This window comes from Scyliorhinus canicula, chromosome 19 (assembly GCF_902713615.1).
Source record: "Scyliorhinus canicula chromosome 19, sScyCan1.1, whole genome shotgun sequence".
Classification (NCBI taxonomy): Eukaryota; Metazoa; Chordata; class Chondrichthyes; order Carcharhiniformes; family Scyliorhinidae; genus Scyliorhinus; species Scyliorhinus canicula.
The window spans coordinates 12,114,593-12,131,558 of NC_052164.1; the positions used below are offsets into that span (position 1 = coordinate 12,114,593).

At 49.8% G+C, this 16,966-nt stretch overlaps 1 protein-coding gene across 7 annotated transcripts in view; it reads left to right on the top strand.

The window, feature by feature from the left end:
* The window catches only part of tbkbp1 (TBK1 binding protein 1), a 165,641-nt gene that overhangs the window by 15,891 nt on the left and 132,784 nt on the right, over window positions 1-16,966 (top strand). For all 7 annotated transcript variants that reach the window (XR_005458179.1, XM_038779153.1, XM_038779147.1 and 4 more), the window contains exons 2-4: window positions 7,741-7,985; window positions 12,660-12,779; window positions 13,595-13,699. Coding sequence is in view for 6 of the 7 variants with exons in the window: in XM_038779153.1 (XP_038635081.1) it covers window positions 7,761-7,985; window positions 12,660-12,779; window positions 13,595-13,699 (450 nt within the window). In the remaining variant the exon portion in view is untranslated. The remainder of the gene's footprint in view (window positions 1-7,740; window positions 7,986-12,659; window positions 12,780-13,594; window positions 13,700-16,966) is intronic.

A 16,966-nucleotide genomic window follows, 5' to 3' on the forward strand; every position in this document is an offset into this window, starting at 1 on the left:
GGGGGGGGGGGGCCGAGTCCGAGGCGGGGGGGGGGGGCCGCGCCCGAGGCGGGGAGGGGCCGAGGCGGGGGGGGCGGCGGGCCCGAGGCGGGGGGGGGGGGGGGGGCGGGCCAGAGGCGCGGGGCGAGGGCGGAGGGAGGGGGCCGTTTGGGGGAGGGCGGCCACCGCGCATGCGCTGGTTGGCACCGGCCCAACTGCGCATGCGCGGGACCCGAGTCTCTGGCGCCCCCTAGCACATGGCGCCCCGGGCGACTGCCCGAGTTGCCGGTGCCTTGGGCCGGCCCTGGCACTGTCAGAGGGTCAGTACTGAGGGAGCGCCGCACTGTCAGAGGGTCAGTACTGACGGAGCGCCGCACTGTCAGAGGGTCAGTACTGAGGGAGCTCTGCACTGTCAGAGGGTCAGAACTGAGGGAGCGCCGCACTGTCAGAGGGTCAGTACTGAGGGAGTGCTGCACTGTCAGAGGGTCAGTACTGAGGGAGTGCTGCACTGTCAGAGGGTCAGTACTGAGGGAGCGCTGCACTGTCAGAGGGTCAGTACTGAGGGAGTGCTGCACTGTCAGAGGGTCAGTACTGAGGGGGTGCTGCACTGTCAGAGGGTCAGTGCTGAGGGAGTGCTGCACTGTCAGAGGGTCAGTGCTGAGGGAGTGCTGCACTGTCAGAGGGTCAGTACTGAGGGAGAGCTGCACTGTCAGAGGGTCAGTACTGAGGGAGTGCCGCACTGTCAGAGGGTCAGTACTGAGGGAGAGCTGCACTGTCAGATGGTCAGTACTGAGGGAGTGCCGCACTGTCAGAGGGTCAGTACTGAGGGGGTGCTGCTCTGTCAGAGGGTCAGTACTGAGGGGGTGCTGCACTGTCAGAGGGTCAGTACTGAGGGAGTGCTGCACTGTCAGAGGGTTAGTACTGAGGGAGTGCACTCTGTCAGAGGGTCAGTACTGAGGGAGAGCTGCACTGTCAGAGGGTCAGTACTGAGGGAGTGCTGCACTGTCAGAGGGTCAGTACTGAGGGAGTGCACTCTGTCAGAGGGTTAGTACTGAGGGAGTGCACTCTGTCAGAGGGTCAGTACTGAGGGAGTGCCGCACTGTCAGAGGGTCAGTACTGAGGGAGTGCCGCACTGTCAGAGGGTCAGTGCTAAGGGAGTGCGGGGGGGGGCGGGGCCGTGGGGGGGGGGGGCCGTGCCCGAGGCGGGGGGGGGGGCCAAGCCCGAGGCGGGGGGGGGGGTGGCTGAGCCGAGGCGGGGGGGGGGGGGCGAGCCCGAGGCGGGGGGGGGGGGGGGCCGAGTCCGAGGCGGGGGGGGGGGGGGGGGGCCGAGCCCGAGGCGGGGAGGGGCCGAGGCGGGGGGGCGGCGGGCCCGAGGCGGGGGGGGGGCGGGCCAGAGGCGCGGGGCGAGGGCGGACGGAGGGGGCTGTTTGGGGGAGGGCGGCCACCGCGCATGCGCTGGTTGGCACCGGCCCAACTGCGCATGCGCGGGACCCGAGTCTCTGGCGCCCCCTAGCACATGGCGCCCCGGGCGACTGCCCGAGTTGCCGGTGCCTTGGGCCGGCCCTGGCACTGTCAGAGGGTCAGTACTGAGGGAGCGCCGCACTGTCAGAGGGTCAGTACTGACGGAGCGCCGCACTGTCAGAGGGTCAGTACTGAGGGAGCTCTGCACTGTCAGAGGGTCAGTACTGAGGGAGCGCCGCACTGTCAGAGGGTCAGTACTGAGGGAGTGCTGCACTGTCAGAGGGTCAGTACTGAGGGAGTGCTGCACTGTCAGAGGGTCAGTACTGAGGGAGCGCTGCACTGTCAGAGGGTCAGTACTGAGGGAGTGCTGCACTGTCAGAGGGTCAGTACTGAGGGGGTGCTGCACTGTCAGAGGGTCAGTGCTGAGGGAGTGCTGCACTGTCAGAGGGTCAGTGCTGAGGGAGTGCTGCACTGTCAGAGGGTCAGTACTGGGGGAGAGCTGCACTGTCAGAGGGTCAGTACTGAGGGAGTGCCGCACTGTCAGAGGGTCAGTACTGAGGGAGAGCTGCACTGTCAGAGGGTCAGTACTGAGGGAGTGCCGCACTGTCAGAGGGTCAGTACTGAGGGAGTGCTGCTCTGTCAGAGGGTCAGTACTGAGGGAGTGCTGCACTGTCAGAGGGTCAGTACTGAGGGAGTACTGCACTGTCAGAGGGTCAGTACTGAGGGAGTGCCGCACTGTCAGAGGGTCAGTACTGAGGGAGTGCCGCACTGTCAGAGGGTCAGTACTGAGGGAATGCCGCACTGTCAGAGGGTCAGTACTGAGGGAGTGCTGCACTGTCAGAGGGTCAGTACTGAGGGAGTGCTGCACCGTCAGACGTGTCACAACTAGGATGAGCCATTAAACCGAGGCCCTGCTCGCTCACTGAAGTGCACGTAAACAATTCCATAACAGTATGTGGAACATAAGCACGGGAGTTCTCCCTAGTGCCATCTCAATATTTATTCTTCTAGAGGGAGGCAATGGCGTAGTAGTATTGTCACTGGACTAGTAATCCGGATACCCGGCTCTGGGGTCTCAGGTTCAAATCCCATCGCAGCAGATTCAATAAAAATCTGGAATTAAAAGTTTAACGATGACCATTGTTGTAAAACCTATCTGGTTCACTAATGTCCTTTAGGGAAGGTGATCTGCTGTCCTTACGGGTCTGGCCTACATGTTACTCCAGACCCACAGAAATGTGGGGTGGAATTCTCTGCGCCTCCACACCAAAATCGTGATCGGTGTGGGGTGGGGCGGAGAATGGGGGTTGACACCGAAATACCGGCGCGGTCTACGTGGTGTGGATAGAGGGCCATTGACAATGGCCCCCGTGGCGATTCTCCGCTGAAAACTGGCTGAATTGTTCCTGATGGCGTCGTTCTAGCCCTGTTTTGACAATCGGGGACGGTTGCTCTGGTGGGGGTGGGGTATCCTTCATGGGTGGGGTGGGGGCCTCAGGAACGGCCAGGCTAGCGATTGGGGGCCACCGATCCGCGGGTGTGCGCGACTTCGGGTGGGGGGGCGGGCTCTTTATCTTCGGGGCCGCCCCGCGTGCAAAGGCCGCCGCCGTGCACATGCGCGGACTCCTGACCGGAAGTGCAGGGCCCCATATCGCCAGGCAGAGCTGCGAGGTGCACTCTTGGGGGCCCTGCCAGCCCCCTTCAGGGAGGAGAATCACTCAGGACTTTCTTCTGGAAAGTCCGGAGTGAAACACCCGGATTTTGACGCTGGAGTGGGGACATAGCCTCATTATTGGAGAATCCCACCAGTGGCTTACTTTTAAATGCCCTCAGGGATGGGCATTCAATGCTGACCCAGCCAGCGACGCCCACATCCCATGAACGAATAAAAAAATATCGCTAAAATAGATTAGCTGATTGTTGTATGTGGGAGAGTGCTGTCCACAAATTAGCCGCCATGCTTCCTATTTTTCAACAATTTTGGTTTTATTAATTCTTGCGATGTGGACGGCGCCTGCATTTATTGACCAACTGCGAAGGTAATAGTGAGCTGCCTTCCTGACTCATTGCAGTCCACGTGGTATAGATGCCCCCAGGGCCTGGGTGAAGCAGGTGCACGAGGTGAAGCTGGAGCCTGTGTTCTGGAGGGATCGGGGTTCATTGGCCAAGTAGCCTGCCAATCAGGATGGCCAGACTGGCAAGGTCCAGAGCAGCCAATCTGGTGGCTAGACCATCCTGATTGGCAGGCTACTTGGTCAATGATCACTGTTGTCCTGAGCAACAGCAATCTTTGGGCGAGTAGATTCCTCAATCCTTCCTTTCTTGTTTACCCCATGGACGGTTCTGGTTGAATGTCATCGGATGCTGCTCTCTCCACGCTTCTTCAGATCTAGCTGGAGGCTGCTGGAGCATGATGATGGGGTTGCCCTGCCCAGCCCCTGGCTTCTCTGCGTGAGAGTGAGTGGGTAATTCTGAGCGTGAGTGAGTGCGTATGTGAATACATGAGTGTGTATGCCTGAGTGTGTATCTGTGTGCACGTGTGTGACTGAGTGTCTGAATGTGAGAATGCGTAAGTGTGTGTGCATGCATGTGTGAGTGTGTATGTGACTGTGCATGTGCGTGGCTGCATGAGTGTGCATGCATGTGACTGTGCACAAGTGTGTGTGTATGTATGAGTGAGTGAGTACTGTTGTCCACGAGCGTATGCGAGTGTGCACATGCAAGTGTTTGCATGTGACTGTGTGCGTGTAGCGTGTATGTGAGGGTGTGTCTGGGTGCATGTGCACGTCAGTGTGTGTGAGTGTGAGCCTGAGAGTGAGTGAGCATGAGTGAGTGTGAGAGTGAGTGAGTATGAAAGTGAGCGAGTGTGAATCAGAGAGAGAGAACCCGGAAACTGGGCTGGGAGAGGAGGTAAACCCAGACTGAAAGGCAACCCACGTCCGACTCCGCCGAGGTCAGCTCTGGGTGTCCACCACCAGAGGCGAAAGCAAGGTCGCCGTTAGTTAAACCCAGATCGGCCCCAGCCCCCTCCCCTTTCTCTGTTGGCCAGGATTTGGGGCCTGGTCCATCTCTCCCTCTCTCTCTCTAGCTCTACTGCATAAACTAATAGGCTAAAAAAGGTTTTATTGGATAGTTCTGTAGCTTGGCACTTCTCAATGGTAATTCTTATTAATTTCTCACTTTTTAAAACTATCAGTTGATTTGACATTGATTTTATTTTTACTCAGTTTGCTGTTTCTGTTTTCTTCATACTGTAACCTTTTTTTGAAGTTTATGTTTAATGTTGGGCCAAACTGGATCTTAGGCAGCTGCTGTTGGGTTTCTTGCTCAAGGAGATCGAAAGCGTCAGAAAAAATCTGATCGCTTTTTGGAGGTTTGGAAAAGGGTTCCTCCAGTAGAAACGGGGTGTGTTGGAAATGCACCTCAGGCAGAATCTTTGTAGAGAGAAAAACAGAGGTCAGTAACCCTTAGTCGGAACGAGTGACTTGATTGAAGTATATAAGATCCTGAATGATCTGGACAAGGTGGATGTGGAAAGGATGTTTTTTCATGTGGGTGAGTCCAGAACTGTTTGAAAATTAGGGGTCGCCCTTTTGGGACTGAGATGAAGAGGATTGTTCGCTCTTGGAGGGTTGTGCGACTTTGGAACTCGCTGCCTCAGAAGGCAGTGGAGGTGGGGGTCACTGATTATCTTTAAGTCAGAGGTAGATAAATTCTTGTTGGGTGTTGGAGGGCATTTTGTGATACTGGACTATGATATAAATTATACGTTGCCCTGTAACTACATTTGTGCTCCTATATTACTTTTGAATAGTTCTGATGAGATAAAAGGTACTCATTGGCTTAGATGCCTGTTTAGAAGAGGCAATTTGTAGAAATAGATAGTGTATACCAGAATGCTTGTTAATATCAGAAAGGACACAAAATGGCTTTTAACTAGTTTAGCAATACTGGCTGAACTAGCCACATTCCTGAACAAAAAGTTACACACTGTGTAGACTACCTCATGAGAACCTAGGGAGTATTTCAACAGCCGCTGATAACAGCTTCCCAGAACAAGAAATGCTATGTGTCCTTGATAAGATCAAGGACCCCAGTTGCAGACAGGACATCATTATGTTAGTTTGAATGACTTCTGTATGAAGTTAGGGGCGGGTAAGACAACACCCACTTTAACCATATATGTGATAACTGGGATGCTAGGAAAATTGATTGACTGCATGTAATGAAGTGTGACGCAAATATAGTTGATTGATTGTATATAAATGAGAATACAGCTAATTCCACCCCTTGAATCTGTATGAAATGAAATGAAAATCGCTTATTGTCACGAGTAGGCTTCAATGAAGTTACTGTGAAAAGCCCCTAGTCGCCACAGTCCGGCGCCTGTCCGGGGAGGCTGGTACGGGAATCGGACCGTGCTGCTGGCCTGCTTGGTCTGCTTTAAAAGCCAGCGATTTAGCTCAGTGAGCTAAACCAGCCCCTTGAGCTAAACCAGCCCCTATATTAACCCGTGTGAGCCTTAGCTCAAGTGAGAAAAGATGCTGTCAAAGGCTACGGAGTCTCAGGCCTTTCCTCCCAGAATTCTGATATAATAAACTGCTTTTTTAACTTATACTCAGGCCTTTGTGTGAATATTTTCACCTCTAACATTGGGCAAGGGAATCAAAGGTTATTTGGGATAGATGGGAATGTGTAATTTGAAGCACAAACATATCAGGCATGGTCTTATTGAATGGCGGAGAATGCTCAAGGGGCTACATCTGCCGCCTTTCCATTTCTTTGTATGTTTCTAGTGCAGATTGTAGACTTGAGAGGTTGATTTTGCTTCTCTCTCCACAGTTTCAGCCTGGTCTGTTGAATATTTCTAGCATTTTCTGTTCAGATTTCAGGTTTCCAGCCCCTGCTGTACTTTCCTCTCCTATTATATGCTCCATACTGGACTTTTGTAAGTGTGGTTAGTTTCAATTCAAATATGAAATATTCATCACTCCATGCAAAGTGTAATTTTTCTGTTAACAACGCCTACTTGTGTGGATAGAAATAACACATTATTCCAACTAAACTGGTTGATTCGACAAATGAAACCAGGAGTCATGTGCCAATAGAATACATCGCTGTCAGTTCAGGGTATCATCATTTGAAATGAAAAAAAAAATGAAATGAAAATCGCTTATTGTCACAAGTAGGCTTCAAATGAAGTTACTGTCAAAAGCCCCTAGTCGCCACATTCCGGCGCCTGTTCAGGGAGGCTGGTACGGGAATTGAACCGTGCTGCTGGCCTGCCTTGGTCTGCTTTAAAAGCCAGCGATTTAGCCCTGTGCTAAACCAGCCCTTATTTGTATTTGTACATAGGATCGTTGTTTGTGGTGCTTGTGAGATTCAAGACTTTTGGATGTTGCAGTCCAGATATTGCCTCGGGCCAAGTTATAAGAAATGAGCTGGCTGCATAATGTGCACTACTAAGTTGCATGTAATTGTCTGACAAAGCCACGGTTGTAAAGTGATCCTACTGAAACCTGATCTTTCAATGTGCTTTATAAATAGAGGCATAGAGTAGAAAATTCAAGAAGTTTTGCTCAATCTACATAAAACACTTTGACCTCAATGTGACTATGGCTCTCAATCCTGGACAGCCAGAGAATGTGAGGGGGAGGCTTAAAGATAGGGGGAGGGTGGTGAGCAAGAGGCCCGGGAACAACAGAAGCGCCTGGGTACAGGATTTTCCTCCATGTCCCTCAGTACACACACCATGCTGTTAGGGAGGGAGTTCCAGGATTTTGACGCAGAAACAGTGAAGCTACGATGATCTAGTTCAAAGTCAGAATGGTCAGGCTGGTTTAGCAAAGTAGGCTAAATAGCTGGCTTGTAAAGCAGACCGAGGCCAGCAGCGCGGGTTCAATTCCCGTACCAGCCTCACTGAACAGGTGCCGGAACGTGGTGACTAGGGGCTTTTCACAGTAACTTCATTTGAAGCCCACTTGTGACATTGAGCAATTTTAATTTCATTTCGTACATGGTTTGAAAGAGAGCTTCCAGGTGGTGGTGTTCCCATGTGTCTGCTGCCCCTGTTCTTCCAGGTAGTAGAGATTGCAGGTTTGGAAGTTGCTGTCAAAAGATTCTTGATGAGTTGCAGCACTGGATGGCATAGACAGTGACTACATTTCAAAGTACTTCATTGCGTAAAGTGCTTTTGGATGTCTTGAGGGTTTCAAAGGTGCCATATAAATGAAAATTTCTGCTTTAGTGCATGCATATTCTAAGCAGGAGAGTGATGTATTTCACCGTATCTTTCAACAGGTCCTGGCTGACATACTGCTATGGAGTCTTTCAACTACGAAGATGACATAAGCATTTTGACACAAAATGGGCAACAGGATGATGTGGAATGGGCCGATGCACCCAACACGGACCTAACGGGCGAGGAATACTCCGCATCTCACTTTGCACTCATCACCGCCTACAACGATATCAAGCAGAGATTGATTGGCATGGAAAGAGACAACTCCACCTTGAAGAGGAAGATCAGACAATACGATCTCAAGGTAAAAACCTCACCATCAGACTTCTTTCCTTGGGAACCATGGGAGCCAAATAAAATCTGCCTTGCCTGGGAAAAGTTTTATAGACGGTTCCTTTCGAGGGCTTTCTTCTGTCAGATGTTTCATTCTGACCCTTTGTCACAGCAACAACTGAGTTTCTGATTATTCAAAGAAAAATGGCGGAAAATACTCAGCAGATCAGGCAGAAGCTGTGGAGAGAGGAATAGTTGATAAGCCCAATTTTAACCCATTAAAAACCCATCCACTTGCACACAGTTAACTATGTGCTCCTTCTATGCATGTTTCAGGTTATTAACTTTCCATCAGAACAACAATAACTTATATTTATATGATGCCCTTAATGTAATAAAATATCCCAAGACATTTCACAGAAGCGTTACAAAGCAATATTTGATACTGAGTCACTGAAGGAGGTATAGCTTGGCAAAGAGGTCAATTTTAAGGAGTGTCTTAAATGGGGAGAGAAAGGGTGGGGCCAGAGAGGTGCAGGGAAAGAGTTTCAGAGCTGAAGGCACGGCTACCAATGGAGCAACGATTACAACTGCACATGCACAAGAGGCCAGAGTTAGAGCAGCGTGGATATCACAGAGCCTTGTGGTGCTGGAGGAGATCACAGAGATCAGGAGAGGTCCAGGGAGGGATTGATAAGAAGGATGGGAATTTTTAAATGGCAGCCTTGCTCAACTGGGAGCCAGAGTACATCAGCAAGCACAGGGGTGATAGGGGAATGGGACTTGGTGTGAGTCCGGACATGGTCGGCAGGGTTTTGGATGATCTCAGGTTTATGATGAATAGAGCATGTGAAATCAGCCGGGAGTGTGCAGGAGGAGTCACGTCTAGAGGTAGCAAAGGCAAGGATGAGGGATCCAGCAGCAGCTGATGTAGGGGCAGATTCCTGTGATGTATTCAGGTGGGATTAGTGATCTTAGTGATGGTACCAGTATGTAATCGGGAGCTCATCTCAGTGTTAAATTTGACACCACAGTTATGAAGTGTCTGGAACAGCCTCAGGCAGTGGGTGTGGTCAGGGAGAGAGCTAGTCAATGTTAGGGAGCAGAGTTTGAAGCTGGGGCTGAAGACAATGGCTTCACACTTCCCAGTACTTAATTGGGGGCAATTTCTGCTGATCCAGTACCGGATGTCAGTCATGCAGTCTGATCATTGAGAAGGGAAGAGTTGAGAGAAGTGGCGATGAGATAGAGCTGGGCATAGTCAGTGTACACGTGAACATTGGAAGATGTGCTGTACTGTTCTATGTTCTATGTTCTATGTAGACAGACATGTCCAGCTGTCAACGGGTTGAAGAGCCACGGGAATATTTTTTTCTTTATTCTTTCGTGGGATGTGGGCATCGTTGGCAAGGTCAGCATTTGTTGCCCATCCCTAGATACCCTGGACCTGAGTGGCTCGCTCGACCATTTCAGAGGGCAGTTAGGAATAAACCACATTGCTGTGGGTCTGGAGTCACGGGTAGGCCAGACCAGGTAAGGGCGGAGGATTTCCTTCCCCAAAGGACATTATTGAACCAGATGGGTTTGCGACAATTGACACTGGTTTCATGGTCACCATTGCTGAGACTAGTTTGGCAATTCCAAATTATTAATTTAAGTTTTTTTTTTATTCCACTGATTGCCATGGTGGATTTTGAACCCTCGTTCCCAGGGCATTAACTTGGGCCTCTGGATTATTCGTTCATGATATTACCACTAACTCCACCGTCTCCATCTTCTCCTGGGATGGGGGGATGGAAACTGGGAAAGAATTAAGAAAGAAAGAAAGAAGGCAGGACTGAATAAATAACAAAAGTGAGGATAATGCACAGCAAAAGGAGGTGATAATGAGGCAAGTCTAGAAATGAAAGATGGAGCTGTAGGAATTTTAAAGTGTGAGAGCAGAAGAGGGAGGGAACTCGGAAAATCGAACAAAGGGAAGGTTCCCGTGATGCAAGAATGTGACGGAAGAAAAGCAGGTCGATCTCCAAACTGCCTCATTCTCTCCGTTTTTCCGGCATTTTCTCTTCTGATTTCTAGCTTCCAGCTTTCGTTCCTTGTTTATTCTTCAGCATGAAGGTTAACGTGCGTAAATAAATGGAAATAAGATTATCCAAATCCAGCAATAAAGGCAGGGGAAGGAACAACTCTGCGGCAGTGCAAGGAGGTTGGGTCAGTTTAATCCCCGGAGAGCCAGGAGTTCAGATGAAAACACGCTGATGTTAGTTACCATGTATTAAGTGCGTGCGCTAGCTGTAACATTGTGCAGCCACTCCCTCAGTCACTGTGCTGAATAGACAGCGATGAAAGTCAGCCTTTCCCCCCATGTCAAAACATTCCTTTGTTAATCTATCAGACTGACGAATATTGAATCCACTGGGATATAGCAGAAAGTATAGGCATCCAGGGCAGTTTGTGCCGATATCTATATATAGCGTTGTGTCAGTGAATAGGTTACTGTGTGAGTGTTTGAAATTGGGTCACAGTTCAGCCATCTGAGAAATGAGGGAAACCCAGGAAGTGTGTACATACGGGCATTTCAAATCTATTTCATTGTATAGGGAGGTGAAGGGGGATGGTTATTAATTAGTAAATAGGGGTTTGAGGTTGGCCCAAGAGCCAAGACTGAGACTGACATGTTTAATTTACAAATATATTTGCCTGAGAACAGGAACAGATGTTAGTGGCTCCAGTTCATGTAACTGTAGACCAGAGCCATTAATAATTATTACAGTTCAGCTACAATATGTGCATTCTAGTGTATAAATGCTGATCGCTTCACCAGAGCTCCAATCCAGAATGTCTGCCCAACCATTGGCTCAGTTTTAAAAGTCTCACTTTTCATGTTCAAATCTCTCCATGGACTCGTTCCTCCCTATATCCACCAGCTCCTCCTGTAATTCCTCAAAAATCTCTACGTTCCTTTACTTCCCGCCTTCTGTCTGACCCACACAATGGCAGCTGTGTCTTTATCCATTCAGAGCCTAAGCTTTGGAATTCCGTCCTTGAGCCTCTGATGCTTTCCACCTCTCTCTCTCTCTACCACCCCCCACCCCCTATATTATCATCCTCCTTACATAGGAATAAAGGAATTGGGAGCCAAAGTAGGCAATTCAGCTCTTTGAGCCTCCTTCACCATTCAATCAGAGCATGGCTGATCTCTTACTGGTCTCAAATCCACCCCCACCCTGTTCCCCATATCCCTTTAACCCATTTTTTAAAAATCTGAAATATATCAGGGGCAGCAGGGTGACGCAAGGGTTAGCACTGCTGCCTCATGCCACCGAGGTCTCAGGTTCGATCCAGGCTCTGGGTCACTGTCCGTGTGGAGTTTGCACATTCTCCCCGTGTCTGCGTGGGTTTCGCCCCCACAACCCAAAGATGTGCAGGGTAGGTGGATTGGCCGCGCTAAGTTGCCCCCTTAATTGTAAGAAATGAATTAAGTACTCTAAATGTATTTTTAAAAACTCATTTTTAAAAAAAATCTGAAATTTACCTATCTCCTTCTTGAAACCAGGACTCCGATTCCACAGCACCGTGGGGCAGTGCATTCCACAAATTCACCCTCCTCTGCGAGAAATAGTTCCTCCTCATCTCAGTTCTAAATCTACCGCCTCTCAACCTATATCCTTGACCTCTCATTCTAGATTGCCCCACAGGGGGGAACATTTGATTCTCGGTTACTTTATCAATCCCTCTTAGTATTTTATATACCTCAATGTATGAATGGCCAACAACAGAGCAAAGGGGATTGGGAATGTAGAAAGGTTTTTGGGACAATTGTCGCCAACACCAACAGCTCCAGTAAAACATCTTAGTCAATAAACGTGTTGCAAGTTTAGAGCCGCAGAGCTTAAGAAGGGCCCGATCTTATTCCTGATCCTTCCTGAGCTAGCTATTCTCAACCTAGCAGCAGGTCCATATCAGATTGTTGGACGAAGAGAGAGAAAAGGGAAAGGTCAACCAGGTCAACAGTTGACTGTTGTACAGTGACCCTTGCTGGAATATACTCTGCACCTGGGAGCGCGACATGCATGGACCAGATAGGCAAGAATAAATGTAGGGGGCAGCACGGTGGCGCAGTGGTTAGCACTGCTGCCTCGCGGCACCGAGGTCCCAGGTTTGATCCCGGCTCTGGGTCACTGTCCGTGTGGAGTTTGCACATTCTCCCCGTGTTTGCGTGGGTTTCACCCCCACAACCCAAAGATGTTCTGGGTAGGTGCATTGAACACGCTAAATTGCCCCTTAATTGGAAAAAAATGAATTGGGTACTCTAAATTTATTTTAGAAAAAAGAATAAATGTAGAGGGAGGGTTGGGAGGGCCAATATTCGGGAGACATTTAGAATTCTCTACCTTAGACGTCAGCGGTGCTCAGTTGTCAAGTTATGGAGGTATAGAGATATTACCGTGCAGGCAGAGATCTTTCAGCCCCTTGATTCTATCCTGATATATTCAAGGCAGAGTTTGATACACTTTTGGATGCAATGGAGATTGGTTGGGAAAGTGGAGTTGAGGTAGAAGATTGGTCATTATCTTTTTGACTGGCAGAGCAGGCTTGAGGGGCCGAATGGCTGTCTCCTGCATCTGTTCCTTCCGTTCTTCTGACACAAAGCCTAACTCTGCTCACCTCTCGCCTCTCATTTTCATTGTGCTTCACTTCCCAGTTTTCCTTGTCAAATGAATTTGCCGATGACAAGAAGTCGCCCCAAAGCTTGCTGGATGTGACTTTGCTGAGGAACGAGAACAGCCGGCTGAGGGGACAGCTGGAGCACGTCAGAAACCAGGTTTGTGCTGAATCTCACAAGGTGTGACTGGCTTTACAAGCCAGTAAACTGGAAATTGAGCTGGAATTCTGTTCCCAACAGCACTGTGGGTTATAACTACACCAGCCGTACTGGAAGGTGGCTCACTACAAAATGAAAATCGCTTATTGTCACAAGTAGGCTCCAAATGAAGTTACTGTGAAAAGCCCCGAGTCGCCACATTCCTGTTCGGGGAGGATGGTACAGGAACCACCTGCTAAAGGGTTATTAGGGATGGACGATAAATGCTGGCCTAGCCAGCGATGCCCACATCTGCTGAAAAGAATATGTAAACAAGGATTCCCTCATAGAATCATAGAATTTACAGTGCAGAAGGAGGCCATTTGGCCCATCAGGTCTGCACCGGCCCTTGGAAAGAGCTCCCTACTTAAGCCCACACCTCCGCCCTATCCCCATAACCCAGTAACCCCATCTAACCTTTTTTTTGACACTAAGGGCAATTTAGCAAGGCCAATCCACCTAACCCGCACATCTTTGGACTGTGGGAGGAAACCGGAGCACCCGGAGGAATCCCACGCAGACACGGGGAAAACGTGCAGACTCCGCACAGACAGTGACCCAAGCCGGTAATTGAACGTGGGACCCTTGTACTGTGAAGCAACAGGGCTAACCACTGTGCTACCATGCCGCCTGTACTTCAAGTAAAATATGAAGGGAACTTTACATCTTTTTACAGATTCAGTACAGTTCTGTATAACTAGTCTACTCCCATCTGAGCCGGATAGATTCCCTCACGTATCTCATCAATTAAATGATGCTTGTTAATTAATTTTCAGCTTCGAGACAGTAAAGAAAGGGAGGATCATCTGGATGAGGTCATTCAAGCTTACGAGAAAATCCGTTCGGAGAAAGATGACCTACATCAGCAGCTGGAGGAAATGGTATGCTTCTGATCCAAATTACTGCTGATTTATGGTTTTGATCTGTTATCCCAGAAAGAGTTGGTCCTGACTTAGTATTTCGACTGAGGAAGTGGATAGAATAATGGATGGATGGTTGATACCTTGACTTCCAAAAAGCGTTTGATAAAGTACTGCCTGCCTAATCAGCTGTTAAAAAAATCGAGGTTTTGTGCGATCAAAGGACAGTTATTATATTTGGTGGCACGTTGGTTGAATTTATGTAATCACTGCTTTATTACTAATGATTTTATTGGGGCCTTATTTAAAATTCATTCTCAGGATATGGTCATTACTGGCAGGGCTGGTGTTATCTGGGCTTGATACATGTGAATGGCGTGCTAGGTCATTTGAGTGGACAGCTAAGAGTCTCGCCTCTATGTCAGTAAATTGTGGGTTCAAATCTAACTCCAGGCTTTGAGCATAAAGATCTCAGGTGACTCTCCAGCACAGTGCAGGCGGCACTGTCAGAGATGCTCTGCGGGATTCGGTCAGTGGGATCCTCGGCTTCGCCGGCAGCGCACTCAACGGCCGTGGATTTCCCGAAGGCACGGGGGTGCCCACAATGGGAAACCCCTTTGGCCAGCTGTCGGGATGAAGGATCCCGCTGCTGGTGGGGGTGTGCCGCACCAGACAAATGGTGCGGCGGGTCGGAGAATCCAGCCCGCTGTCTTTCGGATGAGTTCACCTATCCTTTCAGGTCGATGTGAAAATTCCGATGGCGCTATTCTTGAGGAGGAACAATGTCCTGGCCAATATTCATCGCTCAATCAACATCGCAAAAACAGATTGTCCAGTCAGTGCCACATTGCTGTTTGAGGGAGCTAGTCATGTGAAACTTCATGGCTACGTTCCCTGCAATTACAACAGTTGAGACTTCACTTCAAAAGTACCTATGGGGCCTCACGGTAGCATGGTGGTTAGCATCAATGCTTCACAGCTCCAGGGTCCCAGGTTCGATTCCCGGCTGGGTCACTGTCTGTGTGGAGTCTGCACGTCCTCCCCGTGTGTGCGTGGGTTTCCTCCGGGTGCTCCGGTTTCCTCCCACAGTCCAAAGATGTGCGGGTTAGGTGGATTGGCCATGCTAAACTGCCCGTAGTGTAAGGTTAATGGGGGGATTGTTGGGTTACGGGTATACGGGTTACGTGGGTTTAAGTGGGGTGATCATTGCTCGGCACAACATCGAGGGCCGAAGGGCCTGTTCTGTGCTGTACTGTTCTATGTTCTATGTACCTCATTGGCAGTAAAGTGCTTTGGGACATTCTGAGGTTGTGACAAGTGCTGCATTGATGCAAAAAAATCCTTCTTTCCATCAACCATGGTGGTGTGGAACTGGAGTCACATTTAGGACAGATTTGAGAAGGACTGTAGGAACCCTTTCCTAAAGAACCGTCGTGAACCAGTTGTGTCTTCACAGCTTCACCGTCACTTTAATAATAATAATCGCTTATTGTGACAAGTAGGCTTCAATGGAGTTACTGTGAAAAGCCCCTAGTCGTCACATTCTACCGCCTGTTCCGGGAGGCCGGTACGGGCATTGAACCTGTGCTGCTGGCCTTGTTCTGCATTACAAGCCAGATGTTTGGCCCACTGTGCTAGACCAGCCCCTGATGTCAGTTTTGTTTTACGAAGATCTGAATTTAACGACCATGGTGGGAATTGAGCCGGCTCTGGCTGGATACTAAATCAAGGTTTTTTTAGAAGAATTGGTTGAGTAAATAGTTACTACATTAAAATGGATGAGGAGTGCGCCTTAGGGCTTTGGGTAGGATTTTTCAATCCCGCTGTAGAGAAGCACCCCCCCCCCCCCCCTCCCAATGCCGTGTAAATGCTGTAGGCATTGGTGGGACCAGAACACCTCATTGGTGGCCAATGGCGAACCCCTTCTGCCAAAAACATGTCACAAGGGGATGCATTGGGCTTGTTGTCATTCATAATTTTCATGAATGACCCAATAGAAACTCCTTTTCCTGAAGAGTTGTAAAAATGTGGAACGTGTTGGCACAGAGAATAGTTGGGTAACTGTGTAAGAGTCCTTCATGTCTATTTCCTTTATTCCTATTTCTTTTATGCTATTTTATTATTTTGGCCCATGGACCCGTAATCGGGATGTGTTTTTAAACAGAAGAGTGCTTGCCAGGGTTCTGTGTGTGTTCCCCAGGCTTTGTGTTTGGGAGAGAAGAAGCTGGACTTTTCGGCACCGAGTGGATCTTTGGAACCAGTTTTGGAAGGGGTCGGTTTGATTTGTTCACTGGCAACAAGTGGGTTGGCCAGGGACAGTGTTCTGCCTGACAACGATCAGTGATTGGTTCCTGCGTGATGCTTTCTGAGAGAACTGAGCAGGAGTGTTTAGACCTTGGAAGTGAAAGGAACACCCTCTCTCTCTCCTGCTTGCTCAAGTGAAAGAACTGCTCTATTGTTCTCAGAGCAGTGAATTCCTGGCACATCCTTTGCTGTGAACCGGAAATGATGCCGAGTCTGCAAAGAAAGTAGACAACCTTGCCAGAGAAAACCATCTCAAAACTAGAAGGAAGAAGTACCAAAATGAAACCCCGAACTTCAGAAGGACATTGACCGGAAGTCATCCCAGTGCATCAAAGATCCTTATCCTTTTATTTTTATTAATATTTTCTTTCCCTTTCCACCACCCTTTCTGCTCTGTGATGTTCGTCTGTGTGTGTGTGTGTGTGTGTGTGTGTGTGTGTGTGTAAAGAGTGGGGCGACTTTGAAAGAGGGGGTTGGGAAAGGGGTAGTAGGTGGTCAGTTACATTTTATGTCTGTTTAATTATGATGCTGTACATAATAAAAATGTGCTTGTGTTGTAATGTTACCAACCGGGGGTGGGATTCTCCGACCCCCCGCCGGGTCGGAGAATCGCCCGGGGCCGGCGTCAATCCCGCCCCCGCCGTGTCCCGAATTCTCCGCCACCCGAGATTCGGCGGAGGCGGGAATCACGCCGCGCCGGTCGGCGGCCCCCCTGCGGCGAAGTCCTGCTGCTGACAAGCCTCTCCCGCCGGCGAGAATCAAAACACCTACCTGACCAGCGGGATTGGCGGCGCGGGCGGAAGCCGGGGTCCTGGGGGGACCTGACCTCGGGGGGGGGGGGGGGTGCCCCCATGGTGGCCTGGCCCGCGATCGGGGCCCACCGATCGGCGGGCGGCCCTGTGCCGTGGGGGCACTCTTTTTCTTCTGCCTTCGCCATGGTCTTCACCATGGTGGGGGTGGAAGAGACCCCCTCCCCTGCGCATG